Source organism: Erinaceus europaeus, chromosome 7 (genome assembly GCF_950295315.1).
Source record: "Erinaceus europaeus chromosome 7, mEriEur2.1, whole genome shotgun sequence".
NCBI lineage: Eukaryota > Metazoa > Chordata > Mammalia > Eulipotyphla > Erinaceidae > Erinaceus > Erinaceus europaeus.
In genome coordinates, this window is record NC_080168.1 from 85,605,433 (window position 1) to 85,621,609 (window position 16,177).

Sequence of the window (16,177 nt, forward strand, 5' to 3'; positions counted from 1 at the left end):
GTATCACAGTAGTAACTCTTTGCACTACCCTGATGATAGCTTGCTGAGAGAAGTTCCCTGTGGGGTCATATTGGAATCCAATCCATAGAGTAACAGGCTCTGGGGGACGACTTAAGAAATACTCCTTTGCTTATTCACAGTCTGCCAGAACATGTCACTTGACAATCTGGGAAACACAACATCAGACATTTGGCTAACACATTGGTTAACTTAACCTCCATAGTATAGCTTCATCCAGGCACTTTTGATATGAACCCATGGTCATTCCCCTTCTCAAGCATATAACCCTGGCTCAGGCTCTCATGTAGCATAAGAAAAAGAAAAGAAAGGAAGCTCTCTTCAATAAATGGTGCTGGGAAAACTGGGCTGAAACATGCAGAAGAATGAAACTGAACTACTTTATCTCACCAGGAACAAAAATCAACTCCAAATGGATCAAAGACCTAGATGTCAGACCAGAAACAATCAAATACTTAGAGGAAAACATTGGTAAAACACTTTCCCACATACACCTCAAGGACATCTTTGATGAATCAAACCCAATTGCAAGGAAGACTAAAGCAGAAACAAACCAATGGGACTACATCAAATTGATAAGCTTCTGCACATCCAAAGAAACTATTAAACAAACAAAGAGACCCCTCACAGAATGGGAGAAGATCTTCACATGCCAGACATCAGACAAGAAACTAATCACCAAAATATATAAAGAGCTCAGCAAACTTAGCACCAAAAAAGCAAATGACCCCATCCAAAAATGGGCAGAGGATATGAACAAAACATTCACCTCAGAGGAGATCCAAAAGGCTAACAAACACATGAAAAACTGCTCTAGGTCACTGATTGTCAGAGAAATGCAAATTAAGACAACATTGAGATACCACCTCACTCTTGTAAGAATGGCATACATCAAAAAGGACAGCAGCAACAAATGCTGGAGAGGATGTGGGGACAGAGGAACCCTTTTACATTGCTGGTGGGAATGTAAATTGGTACAGCACTGTGGAGAGCAGTCTGGAAAACTCTCACAAGGCTAGACATGGACCTTCCATATGATCCAGTAATTCCTCTCCTGGGCTTATACCCCAAGGACTCCATAACACCCAACCAAAAAGAGGTGTGTACTCCTATGTTCATAGCAGCACAATTCATAATAGCTAAAACCTGGAAGCAACCCAGGTGCCCAACACCAGATGAGTGGCTGAGAAAGCTGTGGTATATATACACAATGAAATACTATGCAGCTATCAAAAACAATGAACCCACCTTCTCTGACCCATCTTGGACAGAGCTAGAAGGAATTATGTTAAGTGAGCTAAGTCAGAAAGATAAAGATGAGTATGGGATGATCCCACTCATCAACAGAAGTTGAGTAAGAAGATCTGAAAGGGAAACTAAAAGCAGGACCTGACCAAACTGTAAGTAGGGCACCAAAGTAAAAACCCAGTGGTGAGGGGTAGACATGCAGCTTCCTGGGCCAGTGGGGGGTTGGAGTGGGCGGGAGGGATGGGTCACAGTCCTTTGGTGGTGGGAATGGTGTTTATGTACACTCCTAGCAAAATGTAGACATATAAATCAGTAGTTAATTAATATGAGAGGGGGAAAATCAATTGTATGTCTCAAAGTTTCTCAAAACACAAACTGAATCTTTTTAATATATAGGCTGTGTATTTGATATGCGGACTCTCTCAAAAGCCTAGACCAAGCAGATTAGAAGCATCCAATAGCACAGCTATATACAAGATACTGGATACTGTACAGCAAACCATAACAAAGGGACTTTTCAAAGTTAACCCAATTAACAAATAATGTGATGATAACATTAACTATCGATTGTCTTTTTGAACCCTAAGACAGCAGGAACCTCACATCTCCATTATAGAGCCCCTACTTCCCCTAGTCCTGGAGCCCTTGGATAGGGCCCACTTTCCCGTATGCCTCTCCCAATCCAAATCAAATAATATTGCATCCGCCGATCACAACCTAACCAACGCAATGATTGCCACCTCAACATGCTTCACCTCAGACTGTGTCCAGAGACTTCACGTGTGGAATGACAACCCTTCAGCTTCATTACTCGGGTGAGACCTTTCCTTTTATAGTACACTCTAATTTCATCTCAGGTAGTTCACTTTCTAACAAAGTCCCATAACCTAGATATACACCAGTTTCTGTGAGAGAGAGCTTATGTGCACATGCATCCATAAACTACTGCAAAATATATACCTGAAAGCAGAAGTACACTAGAGTTTGCAGTAACACTTCCTCTCCACTATTCCAAGCTTGGGATCCATGATTGCTCAACAAATTGTTTGGCTTCGTATGTTAAATCTCTTTTCAATCACCAGGTTCCAGATGCCACCAGGATGCTGGCCAGGCTTCCCTGGATTGAAGACCCCACCAATGTGTCCTGGAGCTCAGCTTCCCCAGAGACACACCCTACTAGGGAAAGAGAGAGGCAGACTGGGAGTATGGACTGACCAGTCAACGCCCATGTTCAGCGGGGAAGCAATTACAGAAGCCAGACCTTCTACCTTCTGCAACCCTCAACGACCCTGGGTCCATGCTCCAGAGGGGTAGAGAATGGGAAAGCTATCAGGGGAGGGGGTGGGATATGGGGATTGGGTGGTGGGAATTGTGTGGAGTTGTACCCCTCCTACCCTATGGTTTTGTTAATTAATCCTTTCTTAAATAAAAAATTTTTTAAAAAAAGAAAAAGAAAAAAAAAGACTGCTGAGAAAAGTAGAGACATGCTCATGCAGGTACTGAGCCCAAGTAATAAATTTGGTAACAAAAAGAAAAAAACAAAAGAGACTTCAAAGATATGAACCTCTAAGAATACTCACTGAAATGAGTTCAAAGTAAATATGAAAGGAATTAAAACATAATCTAGAAAGATCAAGCATTCTATAGCCAAGAAAGAAAAAAAGCAGATGACTAGAAAGGCAGAAACCAGTGGTTAAAGTGGTGAACTGGAGAAAAATCTTTTTTTTTTTTTTTGCCTCCAGGGTTACTGTTGGGGCTCGGTGCCTGCACCATGAATCCACTGCTCCTGGAGGCCATTTTTTTCCTTTTGTTACTCTGGTTGTTTTACCACTGTTGTGGTTATTATTATCATTGTTATTGATGTCATTGTTGTTGGATAGGGCAGAGAGAAATGGAGAGAAGAAGGGATGACGGAGGGGGCAGAGAGACACCTGCAGATCTGCTTCACCGCCTTTGAAGCGACTCCCCTGCAGTTGGGGAACCAGGGACTGTTGTTAAAATTCGGCGGCTCCTGCTGGCCGGGCTAGCTTCACGGGCGGGTAACAAGAGACGACCAGAGACATACGGCTGGGCAGGGAAGCTGCATTTCTTTATTCAGGAACAACGATTCATAAACTAAACCGAACTAATCACCAAACAGAACTCTGCTGTCTCTTTGCGGGGGCGCAAGCACTCTCTCTAAACTCTGCAACTCTCCAACTCTGGAACTCTGGAACTCTCGCGGGGTTCCTTGGGGCGGGGCCAAGCAGGCCCGCGAAATTAACAGGACTGATCCAATTCTCTTGGCGGGGGAGAACTAGAACCCAATGTAAAGCATACAACAAGGGACTTGAACCGGGAGCCTTACACCGGCCCTTGCCCTTTGCACCACGTGTGCTTAACCCACTGTGCTACCACCCGATCCCCGAAAAATCATTTTTTTAACCAAAGTGTAAAAAGAGTTAAAACAAAGGAAGATAAGATAGTTATGTAATAACATCAACAAGAGGAATATTCACATCATAGGGATTCTAGGAGAGAGAAATGGACCACACAAGATTCACCACTCCTGGCTAATTTTTTCTGATAGAGAGAAACAGAGGAGAGAAGAGGGAGAAAGGTATCAAAGGACTAAAGCTTTCTCCAATGGAAAGGGGGCTGGGTTAGAACACATATCACATACATGGCAAAGCTGGCTCACTATCAAGGTGAGCTATTTTGCCCAAGGACAGAATTCTTATCTGGAAAAATAATAGCCAAGAACTTCCCCAAACTTAAGGAAAAAAAGGTAGGACTTAGATTTAGGATAGTCTAAAAGTTCCAGACAAGATAAACACAACTAGAAGCTCATCCAAGACACATAATATTTAAAATGAGTTAATTTCAAAAGTGCAGAGAGGTCACCTATCAGGGAACTCCCAGAAAATGATTAGCTTATTTCTTTTTTCTTTTCCAAATCATTTTATTGGAGAAATAATGGCTTACATAACAGTTGACACATATGCACAATTTCATATCTGTGATGTGTCTGCATCCCACTCTCACCACCAAACCAAGTCCCTCTCCTCATCATGTACTAAATCTCCAATGCTTACAGCATCAACTGATTTCTTAACAGGATCTCCACAGGCCATAAATGTTCAAAGTTTTGAAAGGAAAACATCTCTAGTCAAGAATACCTTATCCAGCTGGGCTAATACACAAGTTTGAAGGAATGAGGAAGAGATTTTTCAGACAAACAAGTACTTTCTAAAGTAATTACTGCCACTAAACCAGTCTTATAAGATGTGATACAAGTGTTATATAAAAATACTAACTGCAATATTCTTGCGTTTAGGTTTATGATTAGTCAACAATTTCTTCTGCTTTATATCTTAACTCTGTTTCAGCCACCAGGTTCCAGATGATACCATGATGCTAACCTGACCTCCCTGGCAGGCACATGGATCCCTACCTCCCCAGAGCCCTGCCTCACTAGGGAAAGAGAGAAAGAAGCTGGGAGTATGGATTGACCTGTCAACCCCTGGGTCCATACTCCCAGAGGGTTAAAGAACAGAAAAGCAGGGCCAGGTGGTGGCATATCTGGTTAAGTGCACACATTACAGTGCTCAAGGACTCAGGTTCAAGCCCCTGGTCCTCACCGGTAGAGGGAAAGCTGCTGAAGTGGTGAAGCAGGGCTGCAGGTGTCTTTCTTGTCTCTCTCCTTGTTTTGTTTATCTTCCCTCCCCTCTCAATTTCTCTGTCTCTATCCAATAATAAATATTTTTTAAAAGAATAGGAATGCTATTAAGGGAGGGGATGGGATATGGAGTTCTGGTGGTGGGAACTGTGTGGAATTGTATCCCTCTTATCCTATGGTCTTTCTAATATTTCCATTTTATAAATAAAAATTTTTAAAAATACTAACTATAAGAAAATACTACATTCATTTGTGGGAGCAGATAAAGAAACATAACAAGGGAACAAGAACAACAAATGAAGGTAAATCTTAGTTTTTTAAGTTTAATTCATTGATTTTTTTTAATTATCTTTATTTATTCGATAGAGACAGCCAGACATCAAGAGGGCAAGAGGAGATAAGAGAGGGAGAAAGAGACACCTGTAGCACTGCTTTACCACTTGCAAAGCTTTCCTCCTGCAGGTGGAAACCGGGGGCTCAAGCCAGGGTCCTTCTGCATTGTAATATGTGCGTGCACTCAACCAGGTGTGCTACCAATCTATTGCAGAATTGTGGTTACCAAAACAAATTACAGGTGTAGGAACCTCCATGATTCTGTTGTTAGTGTTTTGTTTTGGGCTGAAGTGTGGTAACATATAATGAAGAGGCTTGAAATTATACTTCTAAAACCTGTAAACCAAGGTTTCCTCAAAAAATAAAGTCAATACTCTATAATTCAGACTGTCCACTTATAGTAAAGTAGGAAATAGAATTGGCAAAAGTGTACATTTCTATCTTAATGATTATTTAAAGAATGATTTCAGTTTTGCACCATTATGTTTTTTTTTGAAATATATATCCTTTACAAGTTTGAGAAGGTTCCTTCTATTCCTAATTTACTGTCATTATATTGATACCTTTTTATTATAAAAAGATGTTGAATTTTATCAAATGCTTCTGTTGAGGTGATTATGTCATTATATTGATACCTTTTTATTATAAAAAGATGTTGAATTTTATCAAATGCTTCTGTTGAGGTGATTATGTGCCCCCAGTCACTCTATTAATGTGGAATTATTAATAGAAACTATCATTATTTATAAAAAAGCTAATTGATTGGCTTAGTCATATGTTAAAATGATTTGCTTGTCTGGTAATGAACCCACTTGGACACAGCATAAATTGTGTTAGTGGATTCTGTTTGCTTGGATTTTGCTTCGATATTCATAATCGATATTAGCCCATTGTTTTTTTATTATTTTTTAATATTTATTTATTTTCCCTTTTGTTGCCCTCGTTTATCATTGTTGTTATAGTTATTATTGTTATTGATGTTATCGTTGTTGGATAGGACAGAGAAATGGAGAGAGGAGGCAGAAGACAGAGGGGGAGAAAAAGATAGACACTTGCAGACCTGCTTCACCGGCTGTGAAGGGACTCTCCTGCAGGTAGGGAGCCAGGGGCTTCAACCAGGATCCTTCTGCCAATCCTTACACTTTACGCCAAGTGCGCTTAACCCGCTGTGCTACCGCACAACTCCTTAGCCAACTGTTTTCTTGTGATGTCTTCTCTGGCTCTGCAATTGCAATGAGAAAGACTGACCTAATTAGGTTAGGGTGTGCTCCCTCCTATTTTCAGGAAAACTTCACCACTGAAGTAATCTAGTCTTCTTGGCTATTTCACTGCTGAAGGAAGGCTTTTAATTAAACCTGATCTCCCTGCTATAGGTAAGTTTAATTCTATTTTTTCTGACTCAGTTTATACAGCTGTGCTTTTTCTACAAATTTATTTCATCTACAGTATCTGTTGTTATATAATTGTTGATAGTATAATATTACCCTAATCTTGTCCCACAACTTCAGGGTCCCTTTTCTGAGACAATGTTGGTTTGCAGGACTATTACTGTCATGAGGGTAGATTTCCACATTTCCCCAAGACAGGTGTCAGTACTTTCTCCTTCCAGTAAACTATCATTTTGTTCCACTGTAAAGACTTAGACTAACAACCTCCCCCTTAATTCTCTTCCATTGCCCCTTCTCAGCCCCTGAATATGTTATAATAGACTACAATCTATTGAAGATTCACCCTGGATTATCCTTAATAGTTCTATAAACCAGTAATAATGTCCCCTCTTTCATAACTGACTCTAGTGATTTGAATTGTTTTTTTTTTTTTTTTTAGTCAAGCTTAAGGTTAGACAACATGTCTTTTTAAAAGAACCAGCTATTCTGTATTTGTGTTATATGCAGTGGAAATACATTATTCAAACATCTCCCTACAAGCTATCCTAGTGAACACATTCAATACTTGAAATGCTTTTTAACACAGTTGAGTATTCCTATATACATCTTCTGACATATCTTTAAACATATCTTTTTATATATGTATTTCACTAAACATCAGCACATGAATCCCAAGAAGTAATATGCCCTAAATAAACAGTACAAGAAATAATTTTAAAAACATTTTTATTTTTACATGCATATTCAAACACAGGCTTACATGTATCTCAGAATCATTATTATATCTATTCACTAGAATACATTATTTTTTATTCTGTATTTTCTCTATGTCTTTATTAAATTTCTTCACTTTCACTTCAATTTATTCTCCTGATGTTTAAGGTATAAACCTAGGATACCATTCGTTCTTTGCTGTGGACACATTTAATCATGTCAAAGTTTTCTTGAGATTCTTTTGTGGTTTCCATCCTTCCCCCATTTGGTATTTGAGTATTATTACCTACCATTTGGATGGTTTGATCTCAAGTAAGCATTTTTTTAAATTTTCTTGGTGATTTCAAGTTCCTTTTCAATAATGAAGAACATATCTATCTTGAAGAATGTGGTACACTAGAGGAAGTGTACTCTGCTCTCACTTGAGTGGTGTATTCATAGATGTCTATTAAATCTAGATAGTAAAACACTGTCCAAATCCTCTATCTCCTTGCTAGTTGTCTTTTTTCTTATTAATTTCATAGTACTGTCCAGGAAATTCATTTTAGCTTCAAGGAATCCTTTTTAACATTCATTTAGGGAAATTCTGATTTTTTTTTTCTCCTATACTTTCACAAGCAGTTTTACTGTAGTTAGAATTCTAAGTTACATGCAAGGTATACTCTTTACCATGGAACTACATTTCCAGTCACTGTAAGGGAAGGATGAATATGTGATGATCTATCTCACTCATGGATAGAAGTTGAGAAATAAGAACAGAAAGGGGAAACAAAGTAAAACTTGGACTGGGTTTGTTGTATTGCACCAAAGTAAAGGACTCTGGGGGTTGAGAGCGGGGGCTTTCCAGTGTGGTGCATGATAATAGAGAAGGACCTGGGGGGTGAAATTTGAGTTTAGCAGAAAACTGAAAAAATTATACATATATATATATATATATATATATATATATATATATATATATATCAACAACTGTACATGCTATAAACTGTTAAGCCTCCCAATAATTTTTTTTTCTTTTCTGGTTCATGGCTTCTTCAGCATCAGGTATATGTATCTGCTTGCTACAAAGGATGTTCGTTCATGTTTTTTCTCTGACCTACATGCTTAATTACCCTATCCAACATCATTATGTTTACTGATCATGTAGCTACTTATGTAAGGTAAGATGTCTTCAGAGGCAGGTATACATTTTAGTAATTTCTTAAAACACTGGTTCTTCTCAGAGTGGTCCTAAACAGGTGCTTAATAAATGTGTTTAGTAGTAAGGTTAATAAGAAAAACATAGTTTTTATAGGATATAGTTTACAGAATTTTAACTTTACCTCAGTTCCTGTGCTAAGCATTCATTCATGAAATATACAGATCAGTACATTTAAAATATATGTAAACTTTGGAGAGTAACAGTCACATACTATCAACCCAGCTTAAAAGTAGTTTATTATCAGTAACTTAAACAGATCTTGAGTTTCCCTCTATGTGGAGACAGTCTTGGATATTTAGCAATAATTAGTTCCTAAGTTTCCCAAGTGGTTTCCCCATGCATGCATCTATGAATTACTTTATTTTATTAAAAATTTATAAAGAGATGGCTTGCTCATGTTACCATGTATGAAGACCACATCCAAGCCACAGTGACGACATGGGAGCACCTTGCACAGGGAAATTTCATGGGTAGTATTAAAAAAAAAATGCTAGGGTGTCTCCCTAGTCTCTCTCATCATCTAAAAGAAAGAAGAAAAAAAAGAGTGGTAGAATTGTGCATGTGCAAATACAGTGAAATAAAAAAGCTCAAGCAGCAAATTAAAAATTATAAATGTAATCATAATGTTGTTTTGTTCAACTATGTATCTGAAAGTCATATAAAAAAGAGATAAGGAAAGAAACAAAGTCATTTACTGTCTATACTATTGTATGGCTCTACCAAAAGGCATTTTAGTCAACAGTACAAAGGAAAGTCTACACCATGATAAGGTAAAAATTAATCCCCAAGGGGAGGAAACCAAATATTACCCTACCTTATACTATTCCAGCTATTAAAATGCAAAAGAGTTAGGGTAGGAATCTGAAAAAGAGTGTGGAAGTGAAATGGGAGGGTACATGTAACCTATAGATGGAGTTCATCAAGAATGCTTGAGAGGCTGGTCAGAGACTAAGCTATATTGAGGCATTGTAAAGAGATAATGGTAATAAAAGAAAGCATGTGTAGACAACCACAAAACAACCTGTTAGGATCTGGGAGATGACAGTATCATCAACACCACAGCATTATGTAAGCCAAAGACAACAAATAAAAGGATAAATCATAGAGAAAGTTCTCTGAGAAGATGAGAATAGAATCCAGGAGGGAAGCTGCCATAGAAAGGACGGTGTCACTTCTATCTTTACTCCTTTTATATAGGAGTAAAGATAGAAGTGACCTGAGGGTAGGAAAATGAGGAGGAACAGTCCAACAACCTTTATTTTCCTCAGTGAAGTATGAAGGTCACTAGCCAGCAGTAGGGGCAGAAAAGTCACCCTTACAAGAAGGTGAGCTCACCAAAGACAAAGCAGAACTACAAAGTAATACCCCCACTTAAAGACTCTAATGATGAATTTGGAATCAATCAGTTCATCAGTGTGATTTTTCTCTGGTAACATTCACCTGATCCGGGAAAGGAATAGTGAGAGAAATAGAAAAGTTTAAGCCATGTCTAGCCTTGTGAGAGTTTTCCAGACTGCTCTCCACAGAGGCTGTACCAATTTACATTAACACCTGCAATGCAAGAGGGTTCCTCTGTCCCCACATCCTCTCCAGCATTTGTTGCTGCTGTCCTTTTTGATGTATGCCATTCTTACAAGAGTGAGGTGGTATCTCAATGTTGTCTTAATTTGCATTTCTCTGACAATCAGTGACCTAGAGCAGTTTTTCATGTGTTTGTTAGCCTTTTGGATCTCCTCTGAGGTGAATGTTTTGTTCATATCCTCTGCCCATTTTTGGATGGGGTCATTTGCTTTTTTGGTGCTAAGTTTGCTGAGCTCTTTATATATTTTGGTGATTAGTTTCTTGTCTGATGTCTGGCATGTGAAGATCTTCTCCCATTCTGTGAGGGGTCTCTTTGTTTGTTTAATAGTTTCTTTGGATGTGCAGAAGCTTATCAATTTGATGTAGTCCCATTGGTTTGTTTCTGCTTTAGTCTTCCTTGCAATTGGGTTTGATTCATCAAAGATGTCCTTGAGGTGTATGTGGGAAACTTGTTTTACCAATGTTTTCCTCTAAGTATTTGATTGTTTCTGGTCTGACATCCAGGTCTTTGATCCATTTGGAGTTGATTTTTGTTTCTGGTGAGATAAAGTGGTTCAAAGGACAGCAGCAACAAATGCTGGAGAGGATGTGGGGACAGAGGAACCCTTTTACATTGCTGGTGGGAATGTAAATTGGTACAGCCTCTGTGGAGAGCAGTCTGGAAAACTCTCACAAGGCTAGACATGGACCTTATAGGATCCAGTAATGCCTCTCCTGGGCTTATACCCCAAGGACTCCATAACACCCAACCAAAAAGAGGTGTGTACTCCTATGTTCATATAGCACAACTCATAATAGCTAAAACCTGCAACCCAGGTACCCAACAACAGATGAGTGGCTGAGAAAGCTGTGGTATATATACACAATGGAATACTATGCAGCTATCAAGAACAATGAACCCACCTTCTCTGACCCATCTTGGACAGAGCTAGAAGGAATTATGTTAAGTGAGCTAAGTCAGAAAGATAAAGATGAGTATGGGATGATCCCACTCATCAACAGAAGTTGAGTAAGAAGATCTGAAAGGGAAACTAAAAGCAGGACCTGAGCAAATTGTAAGTGGGGCATCAAAGTAAAAACCCTGTGGTGAGGGGTAGACATGCAGCTTCCTAGGCCAGTGGGGGGTGGGAGTGGGTGGGAGGGATGGGTCACAGTCTTTTGGTGGTAAGAATGGTGTTTATGTATAGTTCTAGTAAAATGTAGTCATTTAAATCACTAGTTAATTAATATGAGAGGGGGAAAATTGTATTGTCTCGAAGTTTTTTAAAACAGACTAAGTTTTTTTAATATATAGGCTGTGTATTTGATATGTGGACTCTCTCAAAAGCCTAGACCAAATAGATCAGAAGCAACCAATAGCACAGCTATATACAAGATACTGGGTACTGTACAGCAAACCATAACAAAAGGACTTTTCAAAGTTAACCCAATTACCAAATAATGTGATGATAACATTAACTATCGATTGTCTTTTTGAACCCTAAGACAGCAGGAACATCACATCTCCACTATAGAGCCTCTATTTCCCCCAGTCCTGGAACCCTTGGATAGGGCCCACTTTCCCGCATGCCTCTCCCAATCCATATCAAATAATGTTGCATCTGCCGATCGCAACCTAATCAACACAACAATTGCCACCTCAACATGCTTCACTTCAGACTGTGTCCAGAGACTTCACATGTGGAATGATAACCCTTCAGCTTCATTACTCGGGTGAGACCTTTCCTTTCATAGTATACTCTAATTCCATCTCAGGTGGTTCTCTTTCTAACAAAGTCCCAAAACCTAGATATACACCAGTTTCTGTGAGAGAGAGCATATGTTCACACGTATCCATAAACTACTGCAAAGTATATACCTGAAAGCAGAAGCACACTAGAGTTTGCAGTGAGTACCCCCCTAACACTTCCTCTCCACTATTCCAACCTTTGGGTCCATGATTGCTCAACAATTTGTTTGGCTTTGTATGTTAACTCTCTTTTCAGTCACCAGGTTCCAGATGTCATCAGGATGCTGGCCAGGCTTCCCTGGACTGAAGACTCCACCAATGTGTCCTAGAGCTCCGCTTCCCCAGAGACCCACCCTACTAGGGAAAGAGACAGGCAGACTGGGAGTATGGACCGACCAGTCAACGCCCATGTTCAGTGGGGAAGCAATTACAGAAGCCAGACCTTCCACTTTCTGTAACCCACAAAGACCCTGGGTCCATGCTCCCAGAGGGATAGAGAATGGGAAAGCTATCAGGGGAGGGGATGGGATATGGAGATTGGGTGGTGGGAATTGTGTGGAGTTGTACCCCTCCTACCCTATGGTTTTGTTAATTTATCCTTTCTTAAATAAAAAAGAAAAAAAGAAAAGTTTAAGCCAAGAAGGGCTTGCCAGGCATTTACTTAAGTTCTTCCTTGCTTCCTCTGGAAGATAGGCTGATAAGCATTAGGTAAAGTTACACCAGACATTCCACCTTCTGCTCCCCAAAAAGAACTTTGGTCCATACTCTCAGAGGGATAAAGAATAGGGAAACTTCTAAGGGGCTGAGGGTATATGGAATTCTAGTGGTGGGAATAATTGAATTGTATGTAGTTGTACCCCTCTTATCCCCCCCCCCAAAGAAGTTACACATGTCCACATGGAAGCATTTCAAAACGAAAAGTATACAGCAAATTGTGTCATGCCAATAGGATTAACACTTACTATGTTATGTTGATTAAGGTCTCCAGCAAATTGATGCTTCAAATTGACTTTTTCAGATGGAGATACATGCTGGTAGAGAGAGAGAGAAGACACCACAGCACCAATGCTCCCCCCAGCACTGTAGTACTCCCATATGGTGTATCAAGGGCTCAAACCTGGGTTACATGTGGTGCCCAGCAGGCAATCTCCCAAGGGAACTATTCTACCAGCCCTCAGGTTCTCTCTTTTCTCATTTCTGCTGAATGTTATTTCTGATCCCCAGATTAAGTACGTGTACTCACATTGATAATTAACAAGAAACCAAATGAATCTTTAGGTAAAGACATTTATTGGTTTGTATCTTCATATTCAGACAAAAAAAAATCAAGTATAGTTATATTATGTAGATACAACATTATAAAAAAAAGCCTTATGCCTTTCATACTATTTTGTTCTGCATATTTATATAGGAAAATAGATGGGAGACTACAGAGCTGGCGATGAGGCTACCTAGAAAATAAAGTATCTCCACACAGAATAGCTATAAAGCAATGATAACTCAGGTCAACAGGTGTTACTAACTTATGCATTTTTGTGACCAATGAAATTGCTGCAACTGCAATTCTACTATATATACAAAGAAAACTATAACCATCAAATTCCAAAGGGAAGAAATAGACCAAAACACAAGAAAACTTTTATAGTGCCTTTGGTATGTGACATTGTGCTAACACATTCGAACAAGATCATTAGGAGAGAAGTGTCTGTACTTGTTGTGGCGATCGGTGTAGAATGTTCTCAGGATCTTTGTATTCATTGGCTGGATTCAAGACAGCTGCATACACTTCACCATAGGCTCTGCAGACTAATTCTGTAGATTGTTTTATGATCTGTTCTCTATTGATGAACAAACAAAATGTGTGAATACATAACAATAAAATGTTTACTAAGGGTTTTAAGAAAATTCATGCTCAAACCAATATGCATTTCATTTTCACATTCACATTCCAAAGATGGTGGGGGGAAAAGAAAAAATCACTGATCAAGGATACAGTTTACTATTCTTAGTTCTGGGATAAGACATTTTATTATTTGTTATCTGGTTATTTATTATTTATAGATTAAAATATTTTCCTTAAAGATTCACCTTATTAGTTATAAGTTTCACATGAGGCAGAAAAAATGAAAGAGAGAGAAAAGCCAGAGCACAACTTTAGGTTACATGTGGTGTCTGGAATTGAATCAGGAACCTCATTTATAAAAATCCAATGCTCTACAAGTTGAGCTACTTCCTCAACTGCTTGTTAATTAAGTTCTTTCCCATTAGTATGTAGGTTCTAAGAGGATAAAGGCTGTGTTCTGTTCACTGCTTCATCTTTAGGATTAGAACAGTGGTCTGATCTATCATGAATTACTCAATAAAATAGAATCTGTGAGCCATAGTCAATGTGTTTACTTTTCACATGTGAATGCTAATGCATTAACCTTAAAGGTATTTATAACTAATTAACTTTAGCAAAATTGTTCATCTAGCATAATTTAAACTTATTGCTGGGGCCAGGCAGTGATGTACGTGGTTAAGCACACTCACCAAGCATACGCAAGGACCTGGGTTCAAGTCCCTGGTCCCTACCTGCAGGAAGAAAGCTTCATGAGTGATGAAACAGGTCTGCAGCTGTCTCTTTCTCTCTCTATCTCCCCCCTCAATTTCCCTCTGTCTCTATCCAATAATAAATAAAATATTAAAGAAGAGTAAAATAAATAAATAAAATTAGTGTCCTCCACCTTTAGCTCTTATGCTAATAACAACATCTAGATTATTCAACTATTTATATTAACAGGTAAAGCCATGTGATGCTACACTACAAATCAATTTCTACATAAGCACATTAATAATAGCTATAGTTCTAAATAAACTAAACACTGTTCCAAGCTAACTTTTCCTGACAGAGACAGATGGACAGAGCCAAAGAGAAAAAGACACCACAGCATTGAGGTGTCCCCCAATACCACAGTACTAACTTGGCATTGCAGTGATGAACATGGCAAAGATGATATGAAAACTGGTTTGGAAATCCAGATGAGCTATCTTGCTGACCCCTCTATACAATAACTAAATTAAAGGGCCTTTCCAGTTTTGCTTGCTTTTCCATCAGTGACATAACCATGTTCCATTACTTAAATGTAGACCCTAGTGAACACTTACATGAACTACTGGTCTGCTCCAACCAGTCTCTTCCATATTTACTCCATTATAAGAAATGCTGTTAATCTTTCTAAACAAACCTTAAATAATGTCTCTCTCTTACTCAGGGCCTTCAAGGAGACTTACAGATTTCCTTTAGTTGCAGAGAAGTCAAAATCCTTACTATCATTAAACTCCTTTATAATAAAAACCTGTATCACTATTCTGCTGTCCAATGCAGCTCCTGACTGTTCTGCTATCCTGTTCTTGCTCATATCAATTCTTTTTTTCACATTCCTGCATTTACCTAGAGTGCCCCTCTCTGACTCATCTTAATGTCCTTAATTCTCAGTAATAAGTACTCTTTCATCCACAAAAATTTTCCCTAATCATCAAAAATGGAAATAATTACTTTATTTTTGAAATGTTTGCCAACAAAATGTGCTGAGACTATTTGTGAAGATATGTGTATCTGTGGTCTAAAAATTATTTTTCATAAATAAATCATTGAAAAATATTATAAACTAGTTTTTGCAAAATATGTTAAGTGTGTTGAATAATATACAGATTTTGCCCAGTTCAAAAAGAAACGAATACTGGACTTTTGAGATAGCATGTTCAGTTCCTTACTGAAATTAACTAGACATATTTTGAGGAGGCAGTTATGTATAAAGCATTCACTATATATTAATATATCAATCTATACTCACACTGGACATACAGGATATTTATATCTTATAAGATATACATACAAGGCTATTACTTCTCATAGGAGTTTAAAATCAGAATAAAGTAGACTTTGAAATAAAGTCTGAAATAGTAAATGGAGAATTATTGAAAATTCCAGTGATAAACTTAAAATCTACTTTCTAAAGTCTACATGATAAAATATTTTAAATCTACTGAAATTTAATTGTAATTCAAGCATTATGTCCTTTCTGTGCTAAAGTAGCTTAAAAATGTCTGTAAATTCACAATGCAGATGAAAACTCATAAATCTGCAATGAAAAAAAATCAATAAATACTGCTATAACCAAAACACATAGAATCAAGGCAATACAACTAAGCAACTGTTTATATCTTGTTGAATATTGGCATTTGATAGTAGATGGCTTTTGCATTTACTCCTCAGCTTAAGAACATACCAAGATAGGGAAGGGATTAAACAATGACCATGTTGT

The 16,177-nt window shown here is 38.2% G+C and overlaps 1 protein-coding gene across 1 annotated transcript in view; it reads right to left on the reverse strand.

Annotated features, from left to right (window-relative positions):
- Positions 1-13,143: 13,143 nt before the first annotated feature.
- Positions 13,144-16,177, reverse strand: part of COG6 (component of oligomeric golgi complex 6) — a 73,788-nt gene continuing 70,754 nt past the window's right edge. The window contains exon 19 of the mRNA XM_007521579.3: positions 13,144-13,708. Coding sequence (XP_007521641.1) covers positions 13,561-13,708 — 148 coding nt within the window. The 3' untranslated portion in view covers positions 13,144-13,560. The remainder of the gene's footprint in view (positions 13,709-16,177) is intronic.